This window comes from Pleurodeles waltl, chromosome 6 (assembly GCF_031143425.1).
Source record: "Pleurodeles waltl isolate 20211129_DDA chromosome 6, aPleWal1.hap1.20221129, whole genome shotgun sequence".
NCBI lineage: Eukaryota > Metazoa > Chordata > Amphibia > Caudata > Salamandridae > Pleurodeles > Pleurodeles waltl.
The window spans coordinates 451,662,844-451,681,192 of NC_090445.1; the positions used below are offsets into that span (position 1 = coordinate 451,662,844).

Consider the following 18,349-nt stretch of genomic DNA (forward strand, 5'->3'; position numbering starts at 1 on the left):
GTGCCCAGAGCACCTTCAGGTAGCCACTTGAGTCTGCCATCTTGAATCCAAGATGGGCAGAGGTGTCTGGAAGCAACTGAGTGGCCAGGACAGGCAGGTGACATCACAACCCCCTCCTGATAGGTGGTCACCCTCCTATGTGACCAATCCCCCTTTCTGGGCTATTTAGGGTCTCCCTCTTGGGTGGGTCCTCAGATTTGACGTGCAAGATTCCAGCAGGACTCTTCTGCATCATTTACTTCACTTTCTGACCACTGGAACTGCAACTGGACCCTCCAGAAATTGACAATCTGCATTCACAGTCTCAACTCTGCTTGCAACATTGTTTCCTCAGCTCCTTCCAGCAACTGCAACATTTCCTCGGCTGTGTATCCACTGAGGATGACGAGTCTTCAATCCACTCAAAAAGGAATCTCCCTTGGAGTGAAGGAGTCACTCCCCTGCATCCACAGGCACCAACTGCAATGATGACCGGCTGCATGGATCTCCTCTAGTAGTATTGTCTGGCCAGATTGTGTGGGTAGAGGGGCCATTTCTATGAAATGCTTTGTGAATGGCTTGTAGACACTGGACACAGTACAGTAATAATTGTGAAACCTGAAAAAATGCACATAAACAATTTGATTTGTTTTACGTTATGACATTTTGTGCAAAGCAGTATATTCCAATTCCTTGGACTCCTGGTACTGTTGGAATTTTCAGCATCTATTTGTTGTGGATTTTCCCCCTGGGGGAAACTCCATAAGTGGGGTCGGATTCAGGGCTACATGCTAACCATTCAACAGAACAGGCAAAAACAGGCAGATGAAATAAAACTTTTTCCCACATGTTTTCATCCACAATGGGCTACAATTCATTTATGGAGAACATTTTTTAATTATCTACGCAAAAAAGGTACAATATTCAAAAACCTGAAATAAAACAGCACAGCAGCAAACCAAAACAAGTACCTAAAACGTTGACGGCGAGAACAATGGAACTGTGAAGTCAAAGTCCTGTCCTGCACCCATTCAGCCTAAGGAGTTTGAATAGAAGAAACAACAGGAATGTTTGAGACTGAAGCTTAAACTTATACCCATGTGGTCTTTTAACTATTGCCATATGGATCTCCACTAGCGCAGGAAAAAGAGTTTCTTCTTTATGCTTATTTTTCCTTTTTCCTCACTCAATCACAATCTTGACAGAAAAGAACTGTTCTTTTTCAGTACCCATTCAGCCATTGTTGAAACGTCTCTGACACTCAAAAAGCTTGTGTCAATTGGAACATGTTTGATTTCAAGTGTCAGTCATGGGCTCAGGCACTCCAAGGTGCCAGTTACACATCTTGTACAACTTCAAATCCAGTTTACACCTGGCCTTTTTCATCCTATCTAACAATATGTTTCAGCCCGGACATTTTACGTCACTGTCCTAATTTAAACCTTTTTGCTCAGTGACCATCCAGTAATCCATATTTGGTGAGACAGGGGTACAGCATATGGCATTAAGTCAGATGTTTAGCAAAAGTAGGCCTACATCTTCTCGGTATCATTGCCAGCACGTCTGGTGAAGGAATTGTTTAAACCCTTTAAGCCCATACCCCCTAAACCCATTTGATATATTACTTGGCCTTGTTTACTAAGTTCTGTGGTAAAACCACAAGCCACATTTTACTGTGTCTCAAAGAAATCTAACCCAAAAGAAACCAATTTTGCGTGACAGGCTTACACCTGATGTAAAAAGGAGCAATTTTGAAACATTTAGGGCCTGATTCTAACTTTGGAGGACGGTGTTAAACCGTCCCAAAAGTGGCGGATATACCACCTACCGTATTACGAGTTTCATAGGATATAATGGACTCGTAATACGGTAGGTGGTATATCCGCCACTTTTGGGACGGTTTAACACCGTCCTCCAAAGTTAGAATCAGGCCCTAAGTGCCTGATTACGACCTTGGCAGAGGGGATTACTCCATTACAAACGTGATCGATATCCTGTCCACTGTATTACAAGTTCCATAGGATATAATGGGACTTGTAATACAGCGGGCGCGTTATCCGTCACATTTGTGACGACGGAGTAATCTTCTCCGCCAAGGTTGTATTCAGGCCCTTAGGCCCAAATTTACTCACGCTTTGGTCAAGTTTATGTTACTTCTGAAACGCAAAGTGTTAAGGTTGGATTTACCATCCAATGCAAATCTGGATTTGCGTTCAATAGTACCCTAAAGTTATGCAAATTTCGCATTGCACTGCGTTGTGTTACTTTGCGTCAAAGTGGAATTCAATGGGTGGTGCATCAGCTTTCCCATGCAACCACTTATGGGTTTTGATGCAAATCCCTATCTAGAAAGAATCGAAGACAGGGATTTGCTCCAAAATCCAACACGCATTTGTACTGTGAGGAACACCTTCCAGTACATAACATATGTTTCACAGAATGCACAACCCGTGCATTATGGCGTAAGAGTGTGTGTGTGTTGGTGCATGGCTGCCAAAAGTGCACCAGTGCACGGAGAGAGGAGAATAATGCCACATCTTAGTAGATATGGTGCTGTTCTGCTATCTCCCTTTCCCAAAACTCAGCTCAGCAACTTCAGTTGTTGCACTGCATCGCATGACTTCTATGTAAATCTAGCACAGTGAGTGGCAGGGTTATGTCTATGTGGTATGCTACCTAAATAACAAGTTTTTTAATATTGTGCTATCACATTAACATAGCCACAATATCGACTACCAACATATTGTGAAGGATTGTATGTAATAGAAAATATACTTACTCTGCATATATGTACCTTGACAATATATGTATATATCTTGTCAAAGTACGTAGAAGTGGAGTTAGGAACAGTCTATATTCTGTCATACAACTGTGTATGTCATAGCGAGGAAAAGTGGAGATTTGGACTCTCCTAACTTAAGTCAGTAATGAGTTCACCTCTAGCAATCATTCAGTAATAGCACCTTTTGTGGATGAGCTGTTGCGAAAGTACTAGGTAATCAACAATACAAAATAGGTTTCTGTCACCTTTACAAACATTGAGGTTCAGTTCCATTTCAGTTTTTACTTTGATTTTTCATTTATGAGAATTGAGTGCCTGATCCCCTGTCTTAGCCAGATAACCGGGCCAGCTTGCTCATTAAAAATGATTGATTTTGTAAATTTAAGGTCTCTCCTGAAATGCCAAGCTTCTGTCGAAAAAGAGAACATTGTTGGTCCATACTTCCTGTTACAGAGTAATTTGGTTGCAGAGCAGAATGGTGTGGCCATGACAAAGTTTCCTGTAAAATCTTTAAATGTTTCTGGAGGCACACATAACGGAAGGGAATTCGGTATGTCTTAGTATGTTGCAGAGAAGTAACACAAACCCAGATCACAGGTCAAGACAAATGTGCAAATTTGCAGTGTGTCCTCATGGGCGCAAAATGCATACCCAGTCTAAAAGTGGCAATTCCTCTTATTGGAGTCAACAGCATTGACTCTTCTTTGTTGGTTCATCCTCTGCTGGCGTCAATTTAAAGGAGTCGGTCATGAAACTCTGTACTGATTCCAGATACTGTGAAATAAAAGAAGACAATGTCTTACATCAATATATACCATCGTCATGTGTTGATATCACTTAGCTCTCACTGCTATACATTACAACATCTGCAGGCTAAATATAACTAATGTATTTTTATTTTATTTTTTAATTTAATGTAAAAGTGTTTTATAGAGCGCTGGCAAGACCGGAAGGTATCAGAGTGCTTTACGAACATAGTCAACATGTTGTTGGGTAACAAATTGATCACAAAATAAAATCTTGTTGAGAGGTCAATCAAAACATTTTTTTGAGAGGAACAAACATAATATACAGTTCAGGGGAGAGATTCCTGATGAGATACGAGCTGTGTGCTAAACGCTGGCAAATGCAGTGTTAGATAACATTGATTACAAAGTAAAATATTGTTGAAAAATCAAACAAAGCATTTCCTGTAGAGGAACAGACATAATATACAGCTCAAGGAAGAGATTCCAGATGAGATTAAAGTTATGTGCTAAGTGTTAGAGCCAGAAGGGTTAAGGTGTTGATTTAAGAGAAGATCTTTTAATTATCTTTTGAAGCTCATGAATGAGGGATTCCTCCTGATGTATATTGGGAGGGAGTTCCATATTTTGGGGGTATTGCCTGAGAAAGAGTGAGCTAGGGCTTTTTGTTCATGTTTTATGGAGGGGTGAGAAGCAGAGTCTTGGTACTCCTGGCCTGTCCCTGCCTGTTTAGACCCAAGATAGGCTGCTTTTCCAGTGAGGAGGATTTTGTGAGTGAGGCAAGCAGTTTTGAAGCAGCAATGGGCTTCAATCAGGAGCCATTTACATTTTTAAAGGAGGGTGAGATGTGATTGCGTCTTGTGATCCTTATTGTAGTGTGTATAGTGGCTCTTAGGGAGGGCTAGGTGTGACTTTGCAGTGTCAGTGAGGGTTGTGTTCCCGTAGTCCAGCCTTGACAGAACAGTAGCTTGCTTGGAGGTTTTTAGATCATTCAGGGCGAGGAAGGGTTTGATTTTGTGAGGGAGTTTTAGGTTGTAGAAAGCACTCTTTGCTGTGTTCTTTATGATTGGGCTCATTCTCAGATTTGAGTCCAGGGTGATCCCCAGAGAGTTGACAGAGTCAGCTAAAGACAAATTTCAGTTAAAAGCGTCACTGTTTTTTTGCCACTCTTGAACCTGGGAAGTATGTCCATTGGTTGAGAGGAGGAGGATTTCCGGCTTATCTTACTTGAGTTTCAGGTGGTTGTGTGATAACAAGTTTTGAGCTTTTATGAAAGTGAGATTTAGCTATTGTAAGTCTTCAAGTGAGGATATTTTTTAGTAGAGCCTGGTGCCCTTTGCTTAAAGGTGGAAAGGGATGCTTGCTTGTTTGAGTATGGTGATGATGAGTTCCATGAAGATATTAAAGAGTGTGGGGGAGAGCACTGAGCCTTGAGGGACACCTCTTCTTATGGAGGAAGCATTGAAGGCTGAGTTGTTTATTTTTGTTTGTTGGAAGCCGTTATTTAGATATGAGGTGAACCATTTCAGAACCAGGCCGTCTGCTCCAATCTGAATTTGGAGGGATTCCAAAAGCAGCTTCTGGTCGTCTGTGTCAAAGGCCACTGACAGGTCTAAGAAGATGAGCAGGCAGCATCTATCAGTATCCACAGATTTGAATAAGTCATCTGCTATGTTCAGTATAGCTGATTCAATGCTGCACTTCTTCCTAAAATCCTATTGGAGTGAGTCAAGAAAAGTGTTGAAGTCAATGTGTTGGATGAGTTGGCAGAGAATGCATTTGTCAAGAATTTTTGGCAGGAAGGAAAGGTTGGAGATGGGCCTGAAGTTGTTGAGGTCATCCAGGTCAGCGCCTTTTTTTTTAACGGGGTGGGGGTTATTTGACCTAATTTAAGACAATCAGGCATGACCCCGTTGTTCGGGGAGCTGTTTAATATCTTAGTCCAGAGTAAGGTTAAGGCGTGGTTGAGATGTTTTGCCAGGAAGGCCAGAAGAGGGTCAGCAAGGTGGGAGGAGGGCTTGGTTTTGGCAATCATCTTTGAGATGTCCTCCTCCGTGAGCAAGCTGAACATCTTCCAGCTCCTAGAAGTTGTAGGGGATCCTGGGATTTAATTGCATCCGAGGGCTCACAGATACTGGATGCTGCTTGGGAGTTCGAGGAGATTGAAGAGGAGTCTCCCTCCATTATGGGAGTGATTTCAGTGGATGACAGGGTGTGGAGAACTAAGGAGATCTCAATCTTTGTGATTTTCTCATTGAAGAACTTTGCAAAATTGTCACAGCGTTCTTTGGAAGCACGAGGATTCTTTTTACTGGTTTAGAGGTTTGTTGTTTAATGATGTTGAAAAATTCTTTAGTGCCTTTTTCTTGCTTTGTCAAGTGCTCTGTTGAAGAATGTGGCTTTTTCCTTTATGATGTGTTTTTTTTCTTTCCTGTGTTCCACTCCAAGCTGTAGAAGATGGGTTATGGACTTTTATTTGTTCTCCAGAGTCTTTCTGCAACTCTAACTTGCCTTCCTTTGGAATTGAGGTATTACTTGAACCAGGATCTCGAGGGAGTATTTCTAATTTTGTTCGAGTTTCATAAGAGCTATTTAGTCAAGGAAGGCTGTCTTTGATGAGTTATAGTGAGTTTTAAGTTCATCTCTTGAGAGGTTATCTATTAGGGGAGGGTGTAGTGACATAATTCTTTCTTCCAGATCAGCTCGGGGAATCTAACTTATGTTAAAAAATGGATAGCTTTCTGAGTGCGAATTGGGGTATTTCCCTTTAGTTGATTTTGAATAAAATTAGGTGGTTATCCAGCCAGTCCACTGGAAGAGTGTGGACAATACTTACTGCATCTTTGTGGGCTATGACGACATCAAGTGTAGTGCCTTTGTTGTGAGTTTGGCCATTGCACTGCTGGGTACGTTCTTTGCAAAGTAAAAGTTTGTTCGAGGACTGGCTTTGTGAGTCTTTCTCGTCATTTCAATGTAGATTGACGTCACCTAGGATTATGCTGTTGTGGGTTAGTGAGCAATGTGTAGTTAGTTCTAATTTGTGTTCGTCGGAGGAGAGCGTGGTGCCTGGTGGGTGGTCAAGGAGGTGAATTTCATTGTTTTATTGTTCTTCATGGTTATGTTCATGGTGAGATATTTAAAAGTGAGGTAGGTAAAGGTGTTTGTTTCTGCTATGAGAATGCTATTCTTGTGGATATGGCTAAGCCACCACTGTGGTGGTCCCGTCTTTCTTGATGATGAGAAACTGGGTGGGACTAATAGGTCACGGATTGGACCTCAGGATTAATTTCATCATGTTTCTGATATAAACACAATGTCGTGGTTTAGGGTTGCTTCAGCCAGTTCTGTTGCATGTTTGGTTGCTGATCTGCAGTTTATGAACATGCAGTTGATATAACTGCTTCTATTTAGCTTTTGAGGGGGGTGCCAGGGTGATATTGATGTGGTGTGTTGGTGGTCTAGCAGATCTTCAAGATTTTAGGTCTCACCCAATTCCAGTCATCACCTGCATTTTATTGGTGGGGTTGTCCCAGAGCTGGTGTCAGGTCATAGGTTCTGATTAAGTCATTCGATTCACGCAGAGATATGTGGGGGCTCGATCTTTTTGGTCTGTGAGCTTGGTTGTTGCGAGGAGTAGTAAACCATCTACAAGGCTGATGCTTAGACAATCGTGTGGGTTGATTAATGATGCAGGAGGAGAGGAAGTGAGGAATTTAGACCAGCTCTGAATACGTTTTGAGGATCGTTGGGATGTTGTTGATGCCATGCATGACTTTATTGAGTTGATTTTCCAAGTGAGTCAGTCGCTCATTTACTTCAATGGTGTGTAAAGGGTTCTTTGAGGGGGTGTTGCAGTGCGATTCGTCATATTTGTGGCATTCTAGAATAGAGGGGTACTGGTCAGTGAGAGCGTTGTCACATGTTTTTTCATTGGTTAGGACCGGACTGGAGTACGTACCATTGCACTCGTCGGATGGGGCTAGAGGTATATTCGGAATTCTTTATGCAGGTGGCTCTAGCTCGGCGTTTCGCATGGCTAGGGAGGGAGAATAAGGTGAGTGTGGTGCCTTTGAGGTAGAGTGGTCCTCAACATAAGAGTGAGGGTGTGTGGTGCCTTTGAGAGTGAGGCAAGCTTTGTTTGAGTGGTCATTTGGGCAGACTGTGTTATGGGGGAGGAGATAGAGATGGGGTGAATAGCTGGTCTCATGTCTTTTTCAACCTGGGTTTATGAGTTGGAATGGTACATCACAACCTTCTGAGCTATGTGTACCTAGGAAATATACACATTTTATCTCTCTTGCAGAGCTCTTGTTAACAAAAAGAATACAAGCCTCTTAAGGATGCAAATTTAGTCAACACCACGGCCTCTAGATGTACAAGTTGCAGATACAATGGTCCCTAAAGAATGTTCCAGTGTCCCAATATCAGCCCTATAATTTTCCAGCAATGCTGTAATTATTGGGCAAAAAGTCCTCCCTGCCATGCTTTCTGGTAATGTGCTTTATCTGGGGTCAAAATATGCCAAATCCAAAGGCTTGCAGTTTTGGCATGAAGAAGTGATAGACGTTCTAAGCATGTTAGCACTCAGTTGTTTTCAGTACTGCTGGAGTAGTCACCCAGATAGATGCTGGGTAAGGCATGGACCTACGCAGTCTGGACTGCCAAGATGCCCCACTCCCTGCAGTGAGATGGAAGTATGCACCCAAATAGGAGGAAGGTGAAGATCTTTACAGCGCAACTCAGCCTTTCCTTATACAAGAATAAATGCACAGTCAGGAGCCTAACAGCAATAGTGCCATTTGACATCACCCACGCAAGGAGAAGGGAGAGTTTTCATATGGGCCTGGGTGGCAGCAACTCCTGCAGAGCAGAGGGCAGCGGTTGGATTTATCATTAATGTTGAGGTTAGAAGGCAAGGTTTTCATTCAGGAATGTGGAGGGAGCCATTCAGGTAGAGGTAAGTTCTGTATTTCCTGTTAGGCCCCTAGGTTACAAGCAGAGTCTGAAAGATCCTGCAAGGACTCCAGTCTCCTTCCAACTGTACCTGTCTCCTAGCTATTACTGCATACCACACCCCAGCATTCTATTTCAGCATTCCAGAAACCAACTAAGACATTCAGGGAATGGGGGCATACAAGATACTACAATTACTCCTTACTGGGTGTAAGTCTCCTTCCCTTAATTTAAAACATGGAGATGGTCCCCTGACCACAGGTATGTACGCCTGTGTCATGTGCCTCACTGTGTCTGCATGTGTGCATGTACAGATGTTCCTCTTGTGTACATAAGTGCTATAAAAACATAATTGTGCCATTGGTACATCCAAATATATTGGTGGTGTAGGAACAATTACTAATTACTTTGAGACTGATGTCAGAGTGCCTTCCATGGGATTACTACTATCTCCAGGGGCTGCATCTGCTCAATCGCATTGTAGCACAGGTAAATACCCCATCTACCTATACCTACTAGAACAAAGGTGGTCATTATGACAGGGCCAAAACAACGGGAGCACCGCCAACAGGCTGGCGGTGCCTCCCGGCATATTTTGGCGGTTTATCGCCACAATGGCCCCGGCGGATGTAATCCGCCAGGGCAGCGCTGCCCTGGGGATTACGACCCCCTTACCGCCAGCCTGTTTCTGGCGGTTTGCACCGCCAGGAAGAGGCTGGCGGTAAGGGGTGTCCTGGGTGCATAGCAGACAGTGAAAAGCGCGACAGGTGCAACTGCACCCGTCGCACGGCCGCAACACCGCCGGCTCCATTAGGAGCCGGCTCCTATGTTGCGGCCTCATTCCCGCTGGGCTGACGGGCGCAAACTTGGTTTGCGCCCGCTGGCCCAGCGGGAATGTCATCATGGGGGCCGCATGGCGGTTACCGCCTGGCGGGCGGCGGTAGCCGCCCGCCAAGGTCGTAATGACCCCCAAAGTGTCATGTTCTGGTGGAAATCTTTATCCCTTCCTCTTATAGCTGCACGATTGTCAAAGTGCCCCATCTGTTGTGTTGATGATTCTACTAGCCATTCCTCTTCATGTCTTTTTGTCCCTTCAGTCATATTGGGGGTGTAGCCTGCCTAGGTGGACCTGCAAAATCTGACAAATAAGTTTTAATGAAAGTTTAATTAACTGAGGTATTTGTGAAATCCCAAGTAAAGAATGTATATCTCTCTCCCTAAAACACACACACACACACCACACACACCCACACTGATGCAATAAGCTTGTGCCTAAAACCATCCCTGTGTGTTCCAGCACAGCTAGCTAGTCCTGTTCCTAATGTCCACCCAACACCAAGTGGCAGCTGCTCCACTAGATCTTCCCTCCAGGTCTACTCTTCACAAGATTCCTTATTTGATGGATCCGGACTCATACTCAGATATCACTACAAGGCCAGTACCAGACCATGAAGATCCCATCCCAATTCAGGTGCTTCTATTAGATCATGGGCAAGAACTTCAAGGCAATGTCTATCATGGAACCCTCCTGTGCTGCAGAAGCAACTGCCCCACACCAAAGCCTACTGTAGCCATTGGTCACCAGGTTCTCAAACCTGCTCAGGAAGAAGCACTTCTCTGAGGTGAAATGTAAAATACACACAACAGTATTTATCAGGCTCCCAAACAGAGAACAATATTTGCCCCTGGGAATTCAACTGCTAATTTTTCAGTTCTGATGGCAGAACACTTAAGAACATGACTGTTCTCCTACATGGAGAAAGAAGCCTAAAATCTTTAGCGATGTGACAAGAAAATGTACCAATGTGGTGATCTCTCCGACAAGCCAGTGTTGGAGTGAAGATGACCAGCTTTTGCCTGATCTGTGGCATGAGTTTGAACACCTCCCTGTCCCTCTGCTTTAAAGCCATCAGGGACACAAACTCTTCTCTCTCTACGCACTGCTAAACAGAATTTAATTCTTAGAAGCTCAACCCCTAGCATCCATAATTATGCTGACAACATTTGAAATACAACTCAAGCTGAATTTTTTCACCACATGACATTCAGCAATTCAAAACCTGCTTCAGTCTTGGATGTCAACTGCTTACATAAAGCTGAACCCGAGAATGACAGAATATATCTTGCCTGACAGCCAATGCAACATCACTTGGATTCACCATTAACATACAGATTTCTTTCAAAGAACAAATTGCCAAGAAAACCAACACAGCAGGGTAACACTTCTCTGTTCTGAAAAAAAGGGAAGGCCTTCCTACCTGAAACTGACTTCATAACTGGAGTTCCTGCCTTAGTACTCTACCGGGATAGAGGTAACACTTTGTTCAACGCCCTTACTGATACCAAACTGCCCCTCTTCCCCCAAAAAGCATCATTCATGCTGCAGTGCATGTCTTCAGTGGCTTGAAGAAGTATGCCACATTACCCCAACATTGAAGTAACTACATTGGTTTATCCTCCAGGGTCACATCATCTTCAAGACAATCTGCATCAAGTACAAAGTTACCAGAAATAACTGGCTAAGATAATAACCTCCAATGGTCGACTGCACCAAGTCAAGAATGAAGACATTGGTAGACTAGAAAAAGAAAAAAAAAGAGGCATGTCTTGTCCCTCTGTGCAGATGGGATCTAGAACAATAACTTAATGCGCATCAGAATGGCCCCTACCCTCTTGTAATTTTGAAAAGGACTAAAGACATATATCTTCAGGGAATCATCTACCCCTCCAAATCTCAGTCTCAATGTGAACAAACAAGAATCCTTTTTCTCTAGGCTGAGCAGTCATTTGGCTTTTAGCAAGAGGTTTCTGACAGCAAAGCTAACTGAGGCTCTGCCATCAGAAACATGGTAGTTACCATGCCTCTAAATGACACAGGGGAACTGCAAAGTTAGAAAAGCAGGTGAAAAATAGATGTACAGTGGTTTACCCATGCTACAAAACTCAAAATTAACTTTTATATCTTGTAGTTGGACTGGAAGAGAGGATGGCTCAGTTTGAAGCTACATTCAGAAGAAAGTGGGCTTCAGAATGTGCACCCTTCTACAATAGTGTAATAGCCTTAGCCTTGTCAACTGCATTCCGTCTGTGGATCTAAATTAGCAGCCACCAACTCTAATGACTGCAGGACTGCAGGTAATGGGGCCCTGTTCTCTGCTAAGATTTGAAGCCACAAGGGCCAGCTTGGATTTGACCTTTCAGGAACTCTTTAGTGGCCAGTAGATTAAGCTTTAACGTAAATGTAAGGCTCTGATCATTCTGGTAGTAGCAGTTCTGTAGTTGTGGTTGCCAAGGAAAATCCTGCTACATAAATTAATATTTAGGGAGAGGTCAGAAAGTGACTGGGCATTCTGCTGAAGTGCACAAATATGCAAAAGTTCAGCCCCGGATATGATTCAATCAGGAACATTTATGAACTTGCACTTCGGTTAGACCATCCATCCTTAATGCTAGTATTTGAAAGGAGACTGGTTGGACATCTTGAAAGGTGAAATCAAACATATAATACATTAGTGAACATAGACAGAGAGATAGATTTCTAAGAGGACCCTTCTTTGCTGACATTTATCTTGACTGCTAGACAAGAAAAATATTTTTTGCTAAGTCCAACAACTTAAAAATGAAAAATGGCCATGAATGTGAATTCAGTCAATAGTTTCAAAGCCACATTTTCCATGTGGAAATCTTCATAAAAAGACTGTTTTGTCCGGGAAAAGGGGAGCAGACACCGGCACACATTCAGAACACTGAAACTACCTTTTGGTTACTTGGATTAAAATATTTCTAGATGCATTTCCAACATTCGCACTCATTTTGAGCGTCTTGTAGAAATCCTAATCCTAATGGAATCGTATAATGTAAAGAGTCTCAAAGCAGACTGCATTCCAGTCTTCTCCCCCTCAACAACTAGATTCATAATCCTTGCTTGGATGGAACTATGCCCAGGTGTCTCAATACTATGCTCATCTTGCTATTGCTGGTTCCTGATTCAGAATCAGACTGCCTCTTCTTGCTCCTCACAGGTGAAAACCCTATTAAGCTAAAATGTATGGATTCTTAAAACTTAAAATCCCTTCAGGACATAATTGGTCATCTGAACACTCGCCTAATGCTTGAAATATTGGCCCTGATTTATGAAAAAGTGGAGCATCAGCTTTGATGCACCACTTTTTCTGTGCCCCCCTACCGGCACCTAACGACACCATGGTTGCGCCATATTTAACAGCCCCACTTACACCTGAATGGGCTGAGCTCTGCTGCCACATAATTGGCTTAACAACCCTGTATTGTCAATGCAGCCAGCTAAGAGCCAGGGCAGGGGAGGAAGGAAACTCATGGAACTTCAGAGAACCTTTCTAGAAACTTCTCACAACTTCTAAGAGCAGGGCACCAGGGTATAAAAATAAGGCTCTCAGACCCACTCGTCAGTTCGCTACTGGACCTGGGGAAGGACTCTCATAGGACTGCCTGCTGCTGTGACCTACTGTGCACTCTACCAGACTGTTGCTGTACCTTGAAGGACTGCTCTTCTGCTTGGAACCTGACTTGAAGCTTCAGAGGACAGCCATGCTGTGGAGCCATTCATCTTCACCTGCACCCAGGACCTCAGATGTGACTCCAAGGACTAGCTTAGCCAGCCTCCTGGGCAGAGCCATAGGGACATAAAAGGCTCCCACCATCTTGAACCCGCACCTAGACCCAGCCTGAGTGAGTCTTGAACCCCCAAGAGGTCTCCATCCACTTCTGGACCCTTGGTGCCCAGGAGGCCATTTTGCTAATTTGATGACTTGCTATTTTGAACCTTAAACTTTAAAAATACATAACTCTGGTTCTACTAATTGGATGTTGATGGTTTTGGTGTCAACTAATTTATTAGAATCTACTCTATTCTTCTGAATTGGTTTGAGATTTTTATTGTGTTGTGTTTCCACTGTGTTGCTGTTTGTGTACTACATAACTACTTAACACACTGCCTCTAAGTTTAGCCTGACTGCTTTTTGTGCCAAGCTATCCAGGGATAAGCACAGGTTAAATGAGTGCATTTTTGTGGTTCACCCTGCAAGGGACTGTGGATGTTGATTTGCCAGGGCTCACACCCCAGTCAACCAACAACCCAATTTCTCACTCAAGTGACATGACATACAGTGAAAGTTGGAACTCAGAGTTGTCAAAGTTCATGTCAATTAGCCAGGTTTGTACTAATTCTTGTGTGTTGTTCTTAGCAAATAACAGAAATTATGTATATGTGCTGCAGATGGGTTTTAAGAATGTGTTGAAGATATATGTCTGGATGAGGTGCAGGTAGTGCTTGAGGTATTGGATGTCTGGGGCAGAGGAAACTTTCAAGTAGATTTGTGTATCATCAGCATATTGATTCATTGTGATGCCATTATTGGTAAGTAGAGCCCCAAAAGGCTATATGTAGAGGTTGAAGATGACTAGAGGCAGTATTGAACCCCTGAGTGTACTCTGCAGATGGCGGGGATAGCTCCTTTGTGTTCCAGGTGCTATTGTACATGAATGACACCCAGACAATTGTGCCTATTTCCAATGATCTGACTGCCAAGAAGTTAAATCACTGCATGTCCAGCATTAGAAGGCGATGCAAGACAATATCCTAAAACTTAATGCTCACAAAATGGAGGTATTGGTGGATAGTACTCAGGAGTCTAGTTGGTCTAACACAGGAGCGGACGGTGTTGATGAGTGTGATGGGCATTGCCCTACCACCCCTGTGAACAAAAGGATTCAAATGAGCACTGAGCAGCTAAAAACAAATTACAGTTGCTGCTTGGTGAGAAAGTGGACTGAATCTGTGTTTTTCTGGAAGGGAGAGGGGTTGGACTTATGACCTCCTGTGTTTGCACTGGCTGGGCGAAATCTCCCTCACCCTGGAACCATAAACCAGGGCAGCGATGTTATAGTGGTGGGTGTGGTGGATTTTATCGTTATGTACAGGGTTCAATTTTGGGCGTTAACAACAATGGCCAAGGCCGCGGGTTACATGAGTGTGTTAAGCAAAAGGGCCGGGGTGGGGCTGGTCGATGGGTACAATGTTGGAGTGGGTGTGGTGTCAGTGCTCTCTGCCTCCGTCATGGAACCCAGCAACTGGTATCATTGCTTATTGATAGGTGTACTGCAGACTGAAGAAAGTATCCAGCAGTCCACTTTAAGGTCAATTAAAACTGGTACCACATGACCTTGATTCAAGGTTCTGTGTTTATATTTATCAGGGCATGCAAATTGGAAGTATCAGTTACTGCACTGATATTGAGACCTCTTTTCGCTATTTTCTTGTTGGAACTCAGAAGTGTGCAGATTGTCAGTTTCACCATTTCCTAGTACCAATCAGTCCTGCCCTTGTCTTGCTCGTTTTGTTTTTGGGATGGAGGTTGCTGTTGTGAGCGGAAGGACCGGACGGACCCACGAACAGGAAATGAACAGGCACTAATTTAACTTCCAGAGCCCCAACAGCAAGTCTACGCCAGCCTCTTTGCACGTAGACTGTTGCTCGAGCTGCCTTTCTAAGGCACTAATTTACAAGCCCTTGTGATGCATAGTGCCATTTTTTTACATTACGGCAGTGCAAACAGTCCCCCACACAGTGCTGCATTTACAATCTGGTGCAATGGGGCCATTGCGTCAGTTTGTAAACTCTTGCGCCACATTATACCTGCACCAAGTATAATGTATGCAAGGGAAGTGTTCCACCACTAGGCGGCATGCAGGAATGGCACAGTGAAATCTACGAGATTTCACTGTGTCATTCTAACATAATTTTTTAACGCCTGCTCAAGGGCAAGCATTAAAGTGAGATAGGCTGTTTTAAGTAGGACTCCTCAAGCCTGGCTGGACTAGCGTCAACATTTTTGACGCTAGTCCAGCAAAGCACTATAACTCTGTCACAAATTCTGACACAGCTGTGCTAATGAGCTCCATAGTGTGCTCTTATTGTAAATACAGCGCTACCTTAGCGCTACTTTAGCAGGCAGGTCGCTCCCCGCTCTGCCGCCCAGTGCCACCTCCTCACTGTCCGTTCCTTTTGTTTTTTTCCAGCTTCCCCAGCCGCTGCGTCCCCTGCGGCCCCTCCCGCCTCCTCCCTCCACCTCACCATCCGTTCCACTTGTTTTCCCCAGCTTCCCCAGCCGCTGCATCCCCTGCGGCCCCACCCGCCTCCCCACTCCACCTCACCATCCGTTCCTCTTGTTTTCTCCAGCTTCCCCAGCCGCTGCGTCCCCTGCGGCCCCACCCCCCTAGCCTTCACATTCGTCCAGCCCTCCCTCCTCCCAGCTGCCACTCCCTCCCTCCCCCCATTTATGGCAGCCGCCGTGCGGATGCCCACAGCGGGCGCAGTCTTGACATTGCCTTCCTCACGGAAACCTGGACCAACTCCTCCTCGGAACCCGACATAGCCATCGCCAGCCCCAGGGATACAAACTCCAATGCATAGACCGCCTCAACAGGCCAGGTGGTGGCATCGCCATCCTACACAGGGACACCATCAAAGTCACCACCAGCTCCCAAGACACTTTCGACAACACAGAACACATGCACTTCCTAATCCACATTAACAACAACTCCACCCTCAGAGATACACTAATCTACAGACCACCAGGACCACGCCCCGCCTTCTGCGACACCATCGCCGACACCATCAGCTCGCAAGCCCTCACCTCCACAGACTACATCCTCCTCGGTGATTTCAACTTTCACTTGGAGAACCTACAAGGCCACAACTCTACCTCCCTCATAGACAACCTCACCAACCTCGGACTCAAACAACTGGTCACTGCACCCACCCACTCAGCAGGACACACGCTCGACGCAATTTTCACCTCAAGCCAACACATAGCCTACGCCCACACCACTGAACTCCTCTGGACTGACCACCACTGCGTCCACTTCTCCTTCACCAAGCCCCCTACACACTGCCATCAACAGACCACACCCTACCGCATGTGGGACAAGATCCCCACATAACGCCTGAACTCCCAACTGGCTCACAACACCCCAATGACCCCAACGCAGGAGCACACAACCTCTCGAAATGGATCACTACCAGCGCAGACACACTAGCCCCACTCAGAAAACACATCGCCACCCGCAACATCAAGAACGCCCCATGGTTCACCCCCGAACTTCAAGACTCCGAGTGCAAATGCAGCCAAGCGGAGAAAATATGGCGACAAGAACCCTCCACAACCAACTTCTCCACCCTCAAAGCCACCATTCGCACCCATCACCAACTCATACGCACCGCCAAAAGAGATCACTACAAGACACGCTTTGACAACAACTCTCAAAACAGCAAAGAACTCCTCACCATCATAAATAAACTAGCCAAACCCAAAGCCAGCGGCATAGACCCCTCACACACACAGCCCCTTTGTGACGCCCTCTTCAACCACTTCAACCACAAAATCCTGGACATCCACAACAGCTTCATCCCACACACACCCCTCACTCACCCAGCTCAACCCCCACTCATGACCCCCCACCACACTCACCACCTGGGCCCCCACCACATACGAAGAAACCGAAAAAAACATTAACTCCATCCACTCCGGATCCCCCTCCAACCCCTGTCCACATCGCAACAAAGCCAGCCCAACCATTGCCCCCATACTCTGCGACATAATCAACTCCTCTTTTGACTCCGCCACCTACCCAGACCCCTGGAAGCAGGCGGAAATCACCAACTATCGCCCCATCTCCCTCCTCCCTTTCCCCGCCAAGGTTGCCAAGAAACTAGTCAACGCCCGCCTATCCCACTTCCTCAAAGAAAACAACACTCTTGACCCCTCACAATCTGGGTTCCACAAGAACCACAGCACGGAAACGGCCCTCATCGCATGCACTGATGACATCAGGACCAAATTTGACAAAGGCGAGACTGTCGCACTCACCCTCCTAGACCTCTCCGCAGCCTTTGACACTGTCTGCCACCACACACTCCGCACACGCCTCCACAACATAGGAATTTGTCACAAAGCCTTAGACTGGCTCACCTCCTTCCTCACCGACCGGACCCAGAGAGTCCGCCTTCCACCTTTCCACTCCACCGCTACCAAGATCATCTGCGGAGTCCCCCAAGGGTTCTCCCTCAGCCCCACACTCTTCAACATTTATATGATCCCCCTAGCCAACATCCTCCGATCACACGGAATCACTATCCTCTCCTATGCAGATGACACCCAACTCATCCTCTCCCTCACCCGCAACCCCACCACCGCCAAAACCAACCTACACGCTGCTCTCCTCGACACCGCCAACTGGATGACAACTAACCACCTCAAGCTAAACTCCAACAAAACCGAGATCATCATCTTCGGCCCCAACAAAACCATATGGGACAAGTCCTGGTGGCCCACCGCCCTAGGACCCGCACCCACCCCCGCAAACCACGCACGCAACCTCGACATCATCGTGTACCCCTCCCTCTCCATGACACAGCAAATCAATGCTCTAACCTCCTCCTGCTTCCACACACTCCACACTCTAAAAAAATCCTTCAAATGGATTCCCCCAGAGACCAGGAAGACAGTCACCCATGTACTCATCAGCAGCAGACTAGACTATGGTAACGCCCTCTACGCCGGCACCACACTCAAACTCAAACACAAACTCCAGAGAATCCAGAACACAGCCGCACACCTCGTCCTTGGCCTCCCCCGCCACAAACGAATCTCACCACACCTCAAATCCCTTCACTGGCTCCCCATAGACAAGAGAATCACATTCAAGATCCTCATCCATGCACACAAATCCCTCCACAACACTGGCCCAACCTACCTCAACAACAGAGTGAAGTTCCACACTCCCACCCGCAACCTCCGATCAGCCGACCTCGCCCTAGCCACAGTCCCCCGCATCCAACACACCACCACAA

At 45.5% G+C, this 18,349-nt stretch overlaps 1 protein-coding gene across 1 annotated transcript in view; it reads right to left on the reverse strand.

The window, feature by feature from the left end:
• Window positions 1–856: 856 nt before the first annotated feature.
• Window positions 857–18,349, reverse strand: part of RAB7B (RAB7B, member RAS oncogene family) — a 102,096-nt gene continuing 84,603 nt past the window's right edge. Inside the window, exon 6 of the mRNA XM_069238574.1 lies at window positions 857–3,535. Within this exon, the coding sequence (XP_069094675.1) occupies window positions 3,446–3,535 (90 nt within the window). The 3' untranslated portion in view covers window positions 857–3,445. The remainder of the gene's footprint in view (window positions 3,536–18,349) is intronic.